The sequence below is a fragment of the Mus pahari genome, chromosome 2 (genome assembly GCF_900095145.1).
Source record: "Mus pahari chromosome 2, PAHARI_EIJ_v1.1, whole genome shotgun sequence".
Taxonomy (NCBI): Eukaryota; Metazoa; Chordata; class Mammalia; order Rodentia; family Muridae; genus Mus; species Mus pahari.
Genome location: NC_034591.1, coordinates 152,700,963 through 152,718,202, shown reverse-complemented (window position 1 = coordinate 152,718,202; position 17,240 = coordinate 152,700,963). Strand labels below are relative to the sequence as shown.

The 17,240-nt window shown below is 44.3% G+C and overlaps 1 protein-coding gene across 1 annotated transcript in view; it reads right to left on the bottom strand.

The window, feature by feature from the left end:
• The window catches only part of Dera (deoxyribose-phosphate aldolase), an 84,505-nt gene extending 67,803 nt beyond the window's left edge, over window positions 1-16,702 (bottom strand). Inside the window, exon 1 of the mRNA XM_021190720.1 lies at window positions 16,613-16,702. Within this exon, the coding sequence (XP_021046379.1) occupies window positions 16,613-16,643 (31 nt within the window). The 5' untranslated portion in view covers window positions 16,644-16,702. The remainder of the gene's footprint in view (window positions 1-16,612) is intronic.
• Window positions 16,703-17,240: the final 538 nt, after the last annotated feature.

Here is a 17,240-nt window from a genome sequence, read left to right as displayed (position 1 = left end):
GGAGGGGAGGGGAGGGGAGGGGAGGGGAGGGGAGGAAGAAGAAAGAATGGATCATTAGACCACAGAGAACTTCAAGTGGATGGATCTGGCTCCCTGTAGGGTAAAGACTCAATGCTCAGTCCTTTGAAAAAATCTGATGGATTATTCTTCTGAGAAAACCTCTGTAACACTTCCCTCTTGATAAAAGAATGCACAATGAAACTTGATGAAGCTTCCTAAGTTACATTGTAACGCCTCCCCCCAATGCTATCCTCCAATGTGTACCATTCTCGAAGCTGCCATCTCTGCTGCAGGTTCTGCAAGCTACCTTACGTACTGTAACAGAGCTACATACAATTAATTCTGTGAAAATATCGTAACTCCTATTTAAATGCTCCAGAATAGGATTAGCAATAATACTAAAGTCAATTTAGGTTATTTTTTAAGCCCCTATAAATTACTCAGAAGCATGCTGGTGGAAATTAATGATCACATAATGTCTGTACCAACATGAGATGTATGGCCACCACCTAGCACTGAATGACCTGTTCTGACTACACAGTACCCCATGAAAATCTCATTTCAGGAAAACCCTATTATTCTTTACCATTAATTCAGGGTAATTCATAACCTCTCTCAGGACCAACCACTTCAAAATTTAACCTCCATGAAAGTATCCTATATAATAGATTATGAATAAGATCTTATGAGGATGTCATCTTGTAGATCCTAAAATTTGTGACTTCATATTATCTCTGACACCTGATATTTCCAGCAAAATGGTTTTAAATGGCCTATTGGGAATCACTATTATTTTTAATAGAAATTCACATATTTGCATTTTGAAGTCATATCTGTTTAGGTATTTCCCCAAAATTGCTGTTTAAAAGTAATCATGTCCTACTTAACTTTAACTGTCAACTTCACACTATCTAGCCTATAGTTACCTGAGAAGGGAATCTCAATTAATGGATTTCTCAGACCAGACTGGCTTGTAGGCATGTCTATGGCAGAGTGTCTTGATCATTAGTTAATGTAGGAGGGCTCGGTCCACCATGGGTGGCACCATTCCCTAGGTAGATCATTCTGGGCTATATAAGAAACCTTGTTAAACATGGGCATGAGTGAACCAGCAAGCAGCATTCCTCTATGGTTTCTACTAGAAGTTCCTGCTTGAGTTCTGTCTTAATCCGGGTTTCTATTCCTGCACAAACATCATGACCAAGAAGCAGTTGGGGAAGAAAGGGTTTATTTAGCTTACACTTTCCACATTGCTGTTGATTACCAAAGGATGCCTGTCAGGACTGGAACTCAAGCAGGGCAGGAAGCTGGAGCTGATGCAGAGGCCATGGAGGGATGTTACTTACTGGCTTGCTTCCCCTGGCTTGCTCAGCCTGCTCTCTTATAGAACCAAAGACTACCAGCCCAGGGATGGTCCAACCCACAAGGAGCCTTTCCCCCTTGATCACTAATTGAGAAAATGCCTTACAGCTGGATCTCATGGAGGCATTTCCCCAACCGAAGCTCCTTTCTCTGTGATAACTCCAGCCTGTGTCAAGTTGACACACAAAACCAGCCAGTACAAGTTCCTACCCTGATATCCCTCCATGATGAACTACAGTAAGGTGAAATAACCCTTTTTCTTCCCAGAGTTGCTTTTAGTCAATGTTTTATCTCAGCCACAGAAAGGAAGCTAGAACATATATATTATCTAAACTTGTGATTTATCTTTAAAGTTGACAATATGGGACCAATGAAGATAGCTGAATAAACAAACTGAAATTTGATAATTGACACTCACACTGGGATTTGCATCTAAAATGGCTCCCATAGGCGTATGTTCTGGGTGCCCTGTCTCCAGTTTACAAAGCAATTTTACAGGAGGTAGAGCCTGGCTGGCAGAAGAAAATGGGTAGGGGCAGGCCTTCGAAGGCTACACCCACCCTTGTTTCCTGCTCCAACTCACAAGCATGGGGCCTCAAAGGAACACTGCCACATCTTCTCCACTATGAGAACTTTAACAATGGGCCACATCTTCTCCACATGAGAACTTTAACAATGGGCCAAAATGTCTCTCTTGCCTTATATGGTTCCTTCCAAGGTGTCTCAGTCATAGCAATGCAAAAGGCACACAGTAAATGAACAAGAAAAAAACCCTGAGAGGATCTTAAAAGAAGGCAGGGCCCCACAATATCCACTACTAGTCACATTTCCTCAAGAGTATGCAAAACACATATACACGCATAGACATACATACACACAAGCATATGCACACACACACAGAAACACACATATAAGCATATGCTCATGCATATGTGCACGCACACACACACACACACACACACATTTTCCTTTCAAAACAGGGGCTGGGGCTACACCTAACTAACTGAGTTACCACACTTTTGGCTATGCCACTGAAAGAGGCAGAGGAAGGAGGATCACGAGTTCAATGCCATCTTTGGCTATACCACTTTGTGCTCCCAGCAGGTCACATGCTTCCAGTCACCTGCCCAGGAACTCTTTGGATCCACAAAGACACACACACACACACACACACACACACACACACAAGCTTATTTTTGAAATATCTTAGCTAGCTCAAAGTCTAGATAGGTCTGAATCCAGGATCTGTCTTTGCTGCCGTGCTCCTTCAGGGCAGCCCCTCCCCCCAGTCTTTGCTGCCCAGGGTGCTTCTGGACAGCCCTGCTGGGGGTCGCATTCCTTCTCACCAACATTTTGGGTGATTTTCCTTCTGCAGCTCTAAATCTGATCTGTCTTCCCCTGAAACCTGGGGATTCTCCCTTCCTCTCTTCCAGCTCCTAAGGCATGCAGTCTAAAAGTTCCACCCCTCTCTCAGGCCAGTCACTGGCAGTTGGCTCTTTATTGACCAATCAAAAACCAATTGGGGACAAGGACCTTTAGTGTTTGGACACGCAGGTTCTTGATTAATTCAAAGCATTAGAACTAATCCCCAATTTTATTCACACAAAAAATGGTGCAGTCTACAAATACACAAACAAGTTCTTAAACTGGGGTACAAGATTGCCCTTTTAAACCAAACTGAAAGACAAAGGGCAGGCTATACAGCCATTACACATGGCATGTCTATGTCTTCCACAACCCTATGATTTACAAAAAATAATCAGTAGCTGGATGGTGGTGACACACCCCTTTAGTCCCAGCACTTGGGAAGCAGAGGCAGGTGTATCTGTGTGAGTTTGAAGCCAGCCTGGTCTACAGAGCAAGTTCCAGGACAACCAATGATACACAGATAAACCTTGCCTCAAAAAACAAACAACAACAACAACAACAACAACAAAACAATAATTATCAAATGTTCCCTAGACAACTTACTAGTCTCATGCTCTCCTTGCATACCTCGATTGGTGCTTAAACACACACACACACAAACACACACATATACACATAAACATGCATGCACACACACAGAGACACATAGAAACACATACACACATATATATGCATTCACATACACATAGAAAAGGAAAGGGGCTTGAGAAGAAAAAGGGGAGAATATACGAATAATTACAGAGATAATAGGAAAAAGGGTAGATTATTGAATCTACTCTTCAATTTAGAACTACTGTTATTCTCAAAATAAGGTTATTTTTGTTTACACTGATATGGGTTATTGTATATTGATACATGTTTTAATGTTTTATTGGTACAAATCTTTGTTTATTGATACAAATTTTAAGGTTATTTTTGTTACAACTTATTATGCATACCTATTTTCAACTTTTGTATAGGGTATTGGACCTTTGCAACTCATTTGAAAATGCAATTTTTAATTCCAGGCCTTTTAAAGCTGCTATTAAAATCTGTTTAGGGTATTTAAGAAATACAAGTTAATAGTTAGACAATCAAACTCATGGACATGTCAGATACTAGTCTATATTATCACAGAAATATACCTCCTAGCTTGAACAGATAATAAATGCTTTAAACAAGCAACTCTTGCTTGTTCAGATATGCCATAGATAGATATATGGTCTTCAAAAACTCCAGAGACTCACAAAATGTGGCATTTAAAGATTTTTTTTTTTTTATTAATTTAAGGTTTTCTGTCATTGAGACATGACAGCTCCAGGCAGCACCCATTCAACTTGTAAAAAGAGATGTGTATCAAATGTCGTCCCCAATTTGGAGATGGCTTCATTTGTATCAAGCTAGCCACCAGGCAAAGAAAATGCCCGAACTTCATCTGTTGCCCAGAATGGACAAAACTTGAACATAAGCAAAATCAACTGCCAAGCTATGCCAAGATTGGGTAAGCAAGTCCTTCACAATTTCTGCTTCACAAATATGTCTCTCAGATAACTGGTACAGAAGGCTGGAAGACAGATGCTCCAATGTTAGAGAGAATATTAAAATATTATAGAGAATATCCTGACTGTCCGGAAGTCAGCTGTCTCTGCCATTTCTATAGTTTTTGGAAGTTGCTTGTCTGCAATTCCTGCATGCTCAGGTAATATTTATTCCTTCTTGGGTCTCTGATGTGGTTAAAAACTAGATAGTTACAGTCTCACAACTAAGCTTAAGTTGTTTAAAATTTAAGAAAATGTTTTTAGGTTAGCAATGCAAGTTATGACAGAAAATGATTTAAATACAAAACATTAAATTCACCAAGATAGGATAAATGATATAATTCTTTATCCAAAGTTGCTGAAAATAGACAGACTGGACTTTATGAATGTAACTCTTACCTAATCATTTTCATAAATGTTTCATTATGTTCCTACTTTATGTCGATTCTTATTGTAAGAGAAAGGGCCTTTTTATTCATACAAGATGAGGGAAATGTTTAGGTTGCTCTGGTGCTGCTATTTATTCAAATGCTAAATTCTGTACCCCTAGATCTAGTTGCCACAAGAGTGAATTCTCATGTACACCAGCTTTTATTTTACAAACCTTGCTTCCCAAGTTAACTGGTCAATAAAAGACAAAAGCAGTAGAGAAAGAAGGCAGGACTTCCTGGGAAGGAGAAAGGAGCTCTGAGAAGAAAAACAAAGGCCCAGTCACCAGTAGACATCAAAGGAGACAGATATGGTATAGCTAGCCACGCGGCTGGATGGGGCTAGGTAACTGGGTTAACTAGGTGAGCTAGTTGACAGTCTGCCCAGCTAAGGCCTAAGCTTTGAAATATTAAAAGTTCTCTGTGTGATAATTTGGTGAACTAGCTAGTCAAGGAATAATTGCTGCCATATTAGTTTCCAGTTTCAATCAATACACATGGAATATTAATAATCACTTTATACACACATATATGCACACACAGAAACACATATATGCATTCACACTCATTGACAGACATACATACATGCACGCATACACATACGCACACACATACATATATGCATGCACACACATATATGTACACACAGAGACATATGCACACATATATGCACATACACATACATGCATGCACATACACATACATACAAGCACACACATGCATGCACACATGCATATATGTGCATGCACATGTGCATACATAGAGACCATACACATGCATGCATGCACACACACATGCATATATGCATGCACACACATGCAGACACACATCTATATACACAGAGACATATGCACACACATATATGCATGCACACATACATGTATGCACATACACATATATACACAGACACACATATGCATGCACTCGTGCATATATATGCATGTACACACATACATATATACAAACATATGCATGCAAACACATACATATGCACACACACACATAGCACACTCATAGGTAGAAGGAGCTAGGACTGTAGACATACAGGACTGTAGACATACCCCTCCAACAGCAGGGAGCCAACAAATTCAAACATCCCAACTACAAGCAGACAGGGCTTGAATGGATATTATTTCCCAAAACAAACAAGCCAGCCCCTGCTGCCTTACTGAAAAGTAACAGTCCAGGCTGCCTGTGAGTGTGTGCTCCTGGACTGAATTAGAGTGGAAATCACCACCTGCTGGGCACTGATTCCAAACCCTGTTTCCCAAAGTACCTGATCTCTCTTTAGGAGGAAGTTCTTTGTGACAAGGTGGGCTGGCTTTCCTGGCTCTGTGACAATCATCGAAAACCTTAAAGCACCATCCCCTCCAAAAGGAAGCCATGCCCACTAAGAAGTCCCCTGTCTTACTGTGACACTAACTGAAAGGATGCTGGCTCCCTGCTGCCAGCCCCACGGACCTGGTGACCCCCAAGGTGGGTGGGAGCCACATGACCAGCTGAGTTTTGTTCCACACTCAGAGAAACCTGCTCCAGTTCGCAGGGCAGGGTTTAGCAGCCAGAGAAACAGAAAGAGAAGCAGCAGGTGAGGGCTGGGGGTGGGTGAGGAGCCCTTAAGATAGGGGGTACAGAGAAGAGTGGACAGGAAAAACAAGAAAGGCATGTTCCACAGACAGCAGGCGGGGTCCCCTCCTCCACATGTTCCCTTCCGGTGACAATGTTAACCTGTACCACTAAAGTGCCATGTTTGTGGCCTTTTAAGGCTTTCTTTAGAGGGTCAGTCTTTGGCACTTTCGTGAGAACTGAACACTCTATTACCTTCCCACACCTTTACTGGGGGGAAGAATCCACAATAACAAGAGGCTGGCAAATCCAGAAGTAAAGCTCCCCAATGCTCCTGAGGGCCATCCTTGATATCACCTGACATTAAAGTTCTTATTGGCTAGAGATTCAAACAGGGTGACCCATTTGTGTGCGGTCACACACACACACACACACACACACACACACACACACATGATCCAAGACCTAAATGTAAAAATGGTTGAATTTTACAGCAATTTTCTGTTTCCTGGCTTTGAATCTCTATACGAGGGCTAAGGTCAGATGGGGTGTTTGCTTCGCATACAGGAAGTCCTGGGTTCCACCTCGGCATAAGAGAAAGGCAGGAGAAAAGTTCATCAAAGTGAGGATTTTAAGTTTGACTTCCGAGACCAGTGATGGTTCTACTAGCAGAGGTGATGAGGTCCCTAGGCATTCTTAACTGTGACAGCAAGTCCCAAAGTCAACCCAGAGACCATGATGTCCTGAGTAGTCCAGAGCCCCTGTGCCGTGGAGATCAAGTGGGAGGAGCTGGGGTGGGTCCCAATGACTCATAGAAGAAGAGGAAAATCCAGGTATACTAGCCAGGCAGAGGGAGCCAGAGGTACACTAGCCATGGTGAAAAATCAGGGATGTCACTCCGCTGGTGAAATGCTTTCCCGGCATGCAGGAAGCATGGGTTTGACATCAGCACCATCTGAACCACATATGTGGTGCTGAACATGTAAATCCTAGCATTCAGGAGGCGAGGAGGATGGTCCGAACTTCAAGGTCGTTTGCAGCTACGTACAGAGCTTGAGGTCCATCTGGGATGCACGGGTCGCTGGGCACACACAGGAAGTTGCGTCGTGAACGATACTGTAAGCAGCGTTAGGGATACAGAGACCTAGCAGACAGAGCCCATCTCCAGGATGGTGAACGTCATTGCCACACACACAACTTCAGCACCAGAGAGGAGAGTACTTCGGGGAACCGGAAGAGACCAAGGGTGCCTACGGGGAGGAGTGGAGATCACAAGAGTTGATATTTCAGAGGAAATAGAAAGGCAGCCAGAAGTTTTGACTGGCAATGATCACTCATCAAGTTGATGGTGACCTAAGTCAGTCTTCTGGGGTGGAATTACAGATTGAGGGCACTGAAACCCAGACACTCAATTACATGGTCAAGGTCACAAAGTATCTGCCAGGGCTACAAGGGAAACTCAGAGCACTAGATTCCAAAGCCCAAGTTATAACTAAACGGTTATATACATAATCACTGGAGTGGGCTGGAGAGACAGCTCAGCAGGTAAGCATATGTACTGCTGTTCTAGAGATGCAGAGCCTTGAAGCCCTCACAACACAGTGATGCCATGTATCACATGGCTGGGAATAGCAGGAAGGGGGGAGGGAGCCCTCAGCACATCTCTAATGGAAGCAAACGTGAAGAGGATAACCAGGGCCCTGTCGGGTAGAGGGATGAATACAAAATACAGGCTCTGTGCTCAGACGGCTCCACTGATCAGTGAAGCGCTGGCTTTGCAAGCTCGAGGCGCTGGCTCCAGACTCTCAGCTTCCACCTAAAAGACCAGAGCGCTGTGGTACACACATCATCCTAACCAAGGCGAAGGCAGGAGGCTCCAGGGAGCTCGCTGGCCGCTAGACTAGCTGAAATGGTGAGGTGGAGAGCAACTCAGGGAGACACCCAGCACTGAGATTTGAGACATCTAGAGGCAAGGGCAGGGTAGTTCCGTGTCTAGTCACCTTCAGTCAATGAGAGGGCAAGACGCGCTAACGGACAGGTCTGGAAAGCCAGAGACTTGCCACCAGCAAGACAAGAGGAAGAAGGTCTAAAGGGAAAACCCAAGAACATGAGCCTGCACAGCTGCACGAATGGCCACTGAAGGGTCACATGGCTCAAAATACAGACCCGGAAGAACCCTCGGAGTCTCAGAGCCCATACACCCATTTCTTTTGTTTCGAACATAATTTTTAGAGTAGCTTTAGAATTTCAAAAACAGCCAGAGGCACAAAGATGCCCCACACGTCCACACAAGCACAACTTCCTGTGCTATCAACATATGTCTCTCAACAGTAGCACAGCTGAGACTTGTCTTACAGATCAGGAAAGGACAAGCCAGGACACAGGAGTCCCCGTTCAAGGTCAAAGCCACCTTTATCCTTCAGAAACTTCCATGCATGCATCTGTGAAACATACACAGTCCAGCAGAGATTCTCCGATGAATTCGCAGATGTGTGGCTTCACTGTGGCTGGTGAAAGTTAAACTGTGGAAAGGGAACAGTACTAGAGAAGGAAGAGGGTCATAAGATCGTAATATGATAGAGACACAGACATGCAACTCTTTTCTACACTCATTAAACTACTAAAAGATGAAAGATCCATTTTTTTTTTTCTGAGACAGGGTTTCTCTGTGTAGCCCTGGCTGTCCTGGAATTTACTCTGTAGACCAGGCTGGCCTCGAATTATCAGAGATCTGCCTGCCTGTGCTTCCCAAGTGCTTGTATTAAAGGCGTGGGCCACCACTGACTCGCTGGAGAGATCCGCAGTTAAGAGCAGATAAACAAGAGAGAAACTGGGAGTTCCCACAGGGTGCGGTACTCTTTCATGGACAAGTGTAATTAATTCCTGTCCTTTCAGTCACCTTTGGTCCAGAGTATCAATCCAAAGTTCTAGAAGGACTGGAGCTGGTCTTCAGGGTAGCGCCACCTTGAGCAGCACCACCCATGGGACACGATGCTATTCCCTGCAGTACACTCATATTCCGCACACTGCGTGCCACTTAGTCACTGAAGAACTGTCTCGGTTATCAGATCAATTGCTCAGCCCTGGGCACTGCTTGTATTCAAATGGTATTCTACTGTCTAAAAACTGTCTCCACAGAGAAGGGGGTGGGGGAGGGATTGTCAGAGGGGGTGACTGGGAGCGGGGCGGAGAGCGATGTAAGTGAATAAGTAATAAACAAACAAACAAGCAAATAAAATAAAAGCTGACAAAAAAAATGTCTCCAAGGTCAGGTATGGTGGAACTGGCCTGTAATCCCAGCAGCTAGAAGGCTGAGGCAAGAGAATTGTAAGATCCAGGATAGCCTTCATACGCTATACAGAGCATTTCAAAAAATCATAACAAAATACAGAAAGCCCTGCTAAGCCATAGACATTTTTATGTTTTAAATGACTTGCGTGTATATTACTGCGTGTACATTAGTAGGCGTGTGTAGCATGGCTCATATGTAGAGGGCAGCTGGCTCTCTCCTTCTCCCTTGAGACAGATAACTTATTTCTCCCCTGATGAATGTTTAAGAACAGAGGGTAACTCCCCTGTCTCCACCTCCTACTGTAGGAGTGCTGGGATTACAGATACATGCCTGTGGGATTTTTAGTATAGGTTCCCGGGATTAAAGTCAAGCTTTGAGGCACGTGGGGCCAGTGCTGTTAGGCACTGAGCCACTTCCCGACCCGGCTGTGACATCTGAATGAACTGCACACTCACACACACACTCATACACACAAACACATCCCAACTATGAACTATGAGGACAAAAGTGTGGCCCGGAGGTGTTCAACCAAAACGCTCACCGGAATCAGGATTCTGATCACATAGTTTCAGTGGTCTTCCTTCCTTTACAGAGCAAACTTGGCATCATTAACTAGTCTCTAAGACAACCCTGGCACCAGCCACGAGGCATCCTTTTAGTGAGCAATTACCAGCAGCTTCTCTCTGCCTGGCATTTCTTTGGAGGAGGAAAGGCCGAGTATACAAAGAGAGCAAGGAGAGCAAGGAGTTGGGAGGTGAGTGGCTCCGCATCTTAAAAACTGTGTACTGTTGGTGGCGCAGAGATTAAACATTTATCCTCCTCTTGCGACCACTTTTGGTTTCCAGGGAACCGACTGTTTCAGTGAGGCGGCAGAGGAGAGGTACACCCACAGACGCTCGCAACACACACCAAAGTCGCCTGAAATTTTTCAAAGTGCCTTTTCATGCCTTTAATTCAAAGATGAACACATTTCAAGGTGACCCAATCCTCAAGTGACAGACAGTGTTTTGAAAGGACCAGAACTCTCCACTTAAACCATTTCTAGTGACATGTTTCAATAGCGTCCTCTAAGGGCTCCATCTGCTGTCTCATTTAGTAGTCTTTCTTTCCAGGCAGAGGCGTCCCATTTTCAATGAAGGCTTGAAGTTTGTCTTTCCTCCTAATAATTAAAATCCACAGGGCTTAGATACTTTTATAGAAAAAAAGAAATGTGTCTCGGCGTGGCAGGTACCAACCACAGAGGACCTTTAGTCATTTAATTATACAACAAACTCTGATTATTATTTTATAGTTTACTATTTATCAAAACAGTGATAAAAGATAGCCTTCTGTGTAGGTTTATAAACAAAAGACAGAAGACTTCAAAAGCAGAATAAAAGTGTCCATAAAAGTATACTCAACTCAAAATACAGAAACGTACAGTCACCATACTGACTGTGTGATCCTCACACAGAATTCGATAATTCTGTCTCCTTCAATACATTAGTCACTTCCACCACAGCAGAATAAGATCACACTAGAATCTGAACACTGGGTTCCTTGGTTTAGAAAAACATCTTGGCTGCTTTTGCTCGATCCCTGTGCACAAACTGCCCTGTGAAAAACTGCATGAGGAAAGAAAACCTCCCCTGGACAGCTGGAACTCCATCTCTTCCTGTCCTTCTGTGTTTCTGAGGTCATTTCTGTTAAGTCTCGGGCAGTTCAAATATCCAGAGCTGATCTCAAGCTGGACAATAGAAGGATTTTTGACAGATAAAAGCCAGTGTTCCTCAGGAGCTGGTGAAACAGGTTTTCTGTGCCACAAAGGAGTCCTATCCCTGACCTCGGGCAGAAGGGACAAATGGCTCTTGGCATATCAAAGCCCACACTGGCCGCCAGGCTCCCTCAGTATCACAAGGACCTGTTATACATTTCAAATTGCACAGGAGCATCCTATACGTACATACGTACGTACGTACGTACGTACACACACACACACACACACACACACACACACACACACACGCCACCCCCCCCCTCACCTCCTCCACTCTAAACTGTCTCCAGCTCACAGGTTTTGCTCCCCACAGCTACTCATCCTCCTGATAATCCAGCTAGGCTCAGTGGTCCCTCCCTTGCTATGGGCTCTCCCTAGGCTCTGCCTCCTGCTCTCTCCTGAGCCCCAGCTACAGCTCTTGCCCTACCTCCTCTATTCTCTCCAGTTTCCCAGCCCTGGCCGTGTCCAGTCTGCTTTCTTTTCTCTCTGCTCTAGACTCTTCAAAATAAGAACCTTCCCTTTAATAATGGAGCAGTCAAGGTGGGGGTTTCCTTACTCTGCCCCCTCAAATATAATTTTGTTCCTTCCTTTGTGGTGGTTTTGCTTAATTTAGTTGAGACAATGTCTCTAAACTATTCCAGGCTGGCCTCAAAATTGTTGACCCTCTTGTCTCCACCCCCTAGTATTGGTATCCAATCACAGCACTGGAACAGCGTGCTCAGCCAACACCTGAGTGGCTTTTATTGTCCTAGACATTCTGGCTGAGAGGCCTGGCCTCAGAGATCGGACATGTCAGTTACCCCTGGGATCAGTCCCCAGGGGCCACAGAGCAGAGGAATTCCACACAGGGCTCTCCACACACGACTCTCCAAATCTTGGTGCCTAGAAATACTTTTTTTTGTAAAATGCACTTTGGCTCCTTGTGCCTTTCTTCCTTGGACAACGGTCCTAAACCACCAGAGTAAAGATAGGAAAGGAGGTGAACAAGATGGGCATCTGACATTTGGACAGGGCATCTGAGCCACGACATTTGGACAAGGCAGCCTCAAGTCCAGAGTGGGGCATGGAAGCCCCAGGAGGTAAGGAGGGCAGCCATGCATACAGCCACCCAGAGTCCACACAGGAAGGGAGAAAGGAGCTTCCCATGCTCCTAGTCTCACACAAGCTCTTACAAACAAAACAATAAGAGACGGTGACATAGGGGAGCCGGAAACCCTGTTATCACAACTCACTTAACGAGCAGTCTAAGCCAGGCTTCTTATGATCCTACCCCTTGAGAGGTGGAGGCAGGAGGATTAAGATTCAAGGTCACATTCAACTAAAAGAGTTCTAGGCCAAACTGGAATATGTAAGACCATTTCAGGGACTGAAGCATCAGCTTAGTGGTTAAGAGGACTGGTTGTTCTTCCAGAGGCCCTGAGTTCAATTCCCAGTACCCAGATGTCAGTTCACAACCATCTGTAACACCAGACCCAGGGGAGACAAGGGCACACAGGCACTCATGTGGTACATAAACATACATGCAGACAAAACACCCATAACATAAAATAAATAAAATTAAAATTAAATTAAATATTATTTTTTTAAAAAATACTATCTCAGAAACACACACATATACATGTGTGTGTGTGTGTGTGTGTGTGTGTGTGTATATATATATATATATATATATATATATATATAAAAAACTTCATAAATGCACAAAGGTAAAAGATCAATGGGTTTCACATTTACAATCTTTTTTAAAAGGACTTTGAATTGAATTGGGCTGGTGGAGATGGCTCAGTGGTTAAGAGCACTGCCTGCCCTTGCAGAGGACCCAAGTTCTATTTCCAACATCAAGAGCTCGCAACGGTCTGAAGCGACAGCTCCAGGAGATGTGAAGACTTCTTTTAGCTTCCAAGGGTACCAGGAATGTACATGGCATACAGACGTATATACAGGTAAACCGCCCATATGCATAAAACCAAAACTCAGCCACCTCAGAAGACTCTGAAGTTAGACCACAGCAAACGGGGAAGACACAATCACCGCCTTTGTAGAATAAAGGCCAAGTGAACTTCCTGCCCAGGGGGCCTTGCTAACAGGGTTTGGTTTCTAGAACACCCTTCTTGCAGAAAGAGTGGACTTTGAGCTGTTCTGGCTCCATCCTTTTGTTCCTTTGTGCTATACCAAGATTATTCTTTGTTTTGAACACCCTCAACCATAGCTATATATGCACTGCTTGTTAATAACAATGTCTGTTAAACTGTTCCTGTTTCTTCACAATTAAGATCTCCTTGAAACTTTTCCCTTAACAGAAACAGACTGACAGAAAGTAAGGCATTGGCGAAAATGTTCCCTAGTACAAAATCCCCACTTTCCAGATACCTCTGACGATGCACAAATTTGAAATGAAGTTGCGCTGGCTAGCTTTATGCCAACTCGACATTAGCTAGAGTCATCCGAGAAGGGGGAACTGCAACTGGAAGAAAAATGTCTACACAAGATCAGGACGGAGTCAGGTCTGCAGGGCATTTTCTTAATCAGTGATGGATGAGGGAGGTCCCAGCCTACCGTGGGTGGTACCATCCCTGGGCTGGTGGTCCTGGGTTCTATAAGAGAGCAAGCTGAGCAAGCCAGTAAGCAGCATTATTCCATGGCTCCTGACCCCTGCCCTAGTTGAGTTCCTACTCAAGACTTCCTTCAAAGATGAACAGGAAGGGAAATAAGCCCTTTCTCCCCCAACTTGTTTTTGCTCATAGTGTTTCCTCAGTTATAGAAATCCCAAGACAAAACCACTGTCCACCACCATAACTGTGAGATGCCTTTAAAAATTGATGCCATCAAATGGCCTTTGACTAACATTCAAAGCCAGAGAGGCGTGGCACTCACAGCTCCTGTCCACACAGAGCTGCATGGACAGGTTCCCCCTAAGTAAAGATGTACTCCATTGGTCCACATGCGAGGACCTTCCGTCTGCCTAGGTTACTTGGGGAACTAAAGAAAAAAAACATGTTTATGGGGATTTTTAAGGAAAAGTCAGAAAGGTCTAGAACATGATGACAGACCCTGGAGGGATTAACAAACAACCAGCATGGCAGCTTCCTGAGGGTGCTCCAGAACCACCCAGACCCAGACAGTGGGACCTCCATGTTCTGCTATTACAATCAGAGCATCCCTATCTGGAAAGCCTTTTATACATGCCCTGCTGAGTTCTCATCCTAAAAATCCAGTTCAGGGCCAGCCAGATAGCTCAGTGGGCAAAGACGATTACTGCCACACCGGACGTCCTGAATTTGAATCTTGGCTGGCAAAAGGTGTAAGGTGAGCCAACTAGGAAAGCTGCCCTCTCATCTCCAGAGGTATGCACTCACATACTCCCACCCCCACTACTACTCCCCCCCCCACACACACACACAAAGTAGACAAATAAATTTGATTTTAAAAGCTGGATTAAAGGCTTATGAGACAGATGTCTCAGCAGTCAAGAGCTCTTCCAGAGGACCTGAGTTCAACTCCCACATGGCAGCCATAGACCATCTGAAACTCCAATCCCAGGGGATTGGATGCCCTCTTCTGGCCTCAACAGGCATTGCATGTGTAATAGTAAACAGACCGTGTACAGGCAAAAACTCACACATAAAATAAAAATAGAATGAAAAAAAATTGTAAATAACAATGACCAATGAATTCCACAATCTCCCTGTTGATAACTGCATATTCCTAAAATTTTTTTGTAATACAAATGTGTTTAAATAACACTAATTTCTTGTTAAAAAGTAGTGTTCATTAAAATCATTAAGATGTCTTTAATCAGCAAAAAAACACAAAACTCATCAATTAAAGCAATGTTGAAATTAATACAGAACAAATTTTTTCATAGTACATATATAATTCACATGGTTTACTTTAGCAGGTTAGATTACAGCTGTGTCACACCTAAGGATTAATACCACAGCAAACAAAGACTTGCAATCTATGTTATTATAACAAGAACAGCAAGGAAAATATAATCTGTACATGGAGGTGTGAGCGCACATTAACTATTATTCTAAATAGCAGCTGTTAATGTCTACACTGTTACTTTTCAACACAGGAAAGGCAGTGTTTTGATGGCTTTTTGAGAAAGCTCTTCCTATATAGTCCAGGCTAACCTGACACACAACTGATGCTGGGGTTACACGTGTGTGCAACAGCACCCAGCCCAGGACTTACATGTTAAGAAAGTAAAAATGGTTTGTTTAATTGCATCTCCTGAAAGGAAAATGGGAAACTTTTAAAAGAGCTGTTGGGGGGGGGGGGAGATACTATGTTACATCCTAGACCTTGTACAAAGATGCTGACACTCTTCACCTTCAGCCCTTAGTCCCATCTTCCACTTAGTCCCATCTTCCAGGGTCACTGCTAAAGTTTTCATTACAGGGATAAAGTGTAAGCTACCATCTGTAGAAGGGAGTGACTAAAAAACGTGAACCTCATACAGAGACTACCTGGCAAGCATGCAATTCTAAACACTTAAAGTCTAGACTGGCAAGTCCCCTCTGAAGAGCAAAGAGTAACCATGTGTATCACTTATAGCCACTCAAAGTCAGTCCCTAGGAAGAGAACTTAGTGCGCTCATTACTTAACACTAAGTGCAGAGAAATCTAACAGAGGCTCCAAGTATCCCCCCTCACACCATCCAAACCACCTTCTAACAGAAGTAGCTTCCTGATAACTACTTTACAGATGCCGGCACACAAGCACAAAGTGAGTAATTTACCCCAAACCACACACCTAAGAGGGTCGGGAATACAAAGCAAACTATTATGCAAAGTTAAGTCATTGACATTTGGCTCAGTCACGTTTTTTGCTACGTTTGAATTACAGACTTTTAATTTTTTTCCCCAGAAATATCTGAACTAGTATCAATAAGATGAAAAAATAATTGTAAAAAGAACATTTTGTTGTCTAAGCATTTAAAATCATTTATAGCAGACGGCGATGACCACTCTTCCACCAGCACAGCCAACTTTGGGAATGGCTCCGTGAGACCGGCAGTAAATGGCACACAAGTACCCGGCAGGCTGTTCACTCGGCCTGGTTTACTGCGACCACAGAGCTACAGAGTGGAAAGGTCTAATTAACCCTTCCTTGCTTCCATTAAAGGGTTATGACTGCAAAGACCGTGGCGTCAGAGTTGTCCCCGAGTTCTGCCTCAGTTCAGGTCTCCGCCCTCCGGGAAAAGCCCTGGGCACCCCCAACCCCAACCTGGCGAAGGGGAGCGCAACCCGCTGGCCCTTACCGAGCTCTGTGCCCCGGCAGTGAGCAGCCATTGTGGCCACCGCTGAAAGCCAACCCTTGCTCCGGGAGCCACACAGGCCTGGCCTTCCTCCTTCCTGTCAAGTCCCCGCCCTGAACCACGCCCCCTTTCAACCCCTAAGTCACGCCCCACCAGAGCCACGCCCCTTCGGTCCTGTACCACTCAAACTTTTCTCCCTGCCAGCTCCTGAGCTTGGAGCCCAGCCAGGTCATCACACTACCAGGTCCCCGTCTTTCCGGGTCAGGCCTGTGACTTGAGCATGCCCCGGCTCCAGAAGTCTCCCAGACCATTTTAAACTGCTTACATTGCCAATTGAACTAGACAGAATGAGACTTGGGAACTGTAGGATCATGTGAGTAGTGGCAGGACCGGATTACTTCCTGCCTGGACGGAGCAATGTACCCTTGGACCCGAATCGTGGGCGGTGTTCCAGAGCCCTCAGGGGACAGCCAAGGAAGTCCAAGAGCTAGAACGCGCTGTGATTTCTAGTCTGGACTGAGTGAAAAGGCAGCTAGGACATAAGCTTGCGAAGATTCTGTTTCTCCTTTTTGCTTTTTTAAAAAGATTTATTTATTTGATGTATGAGTACACTGTAGCTGTCTTCAAACAC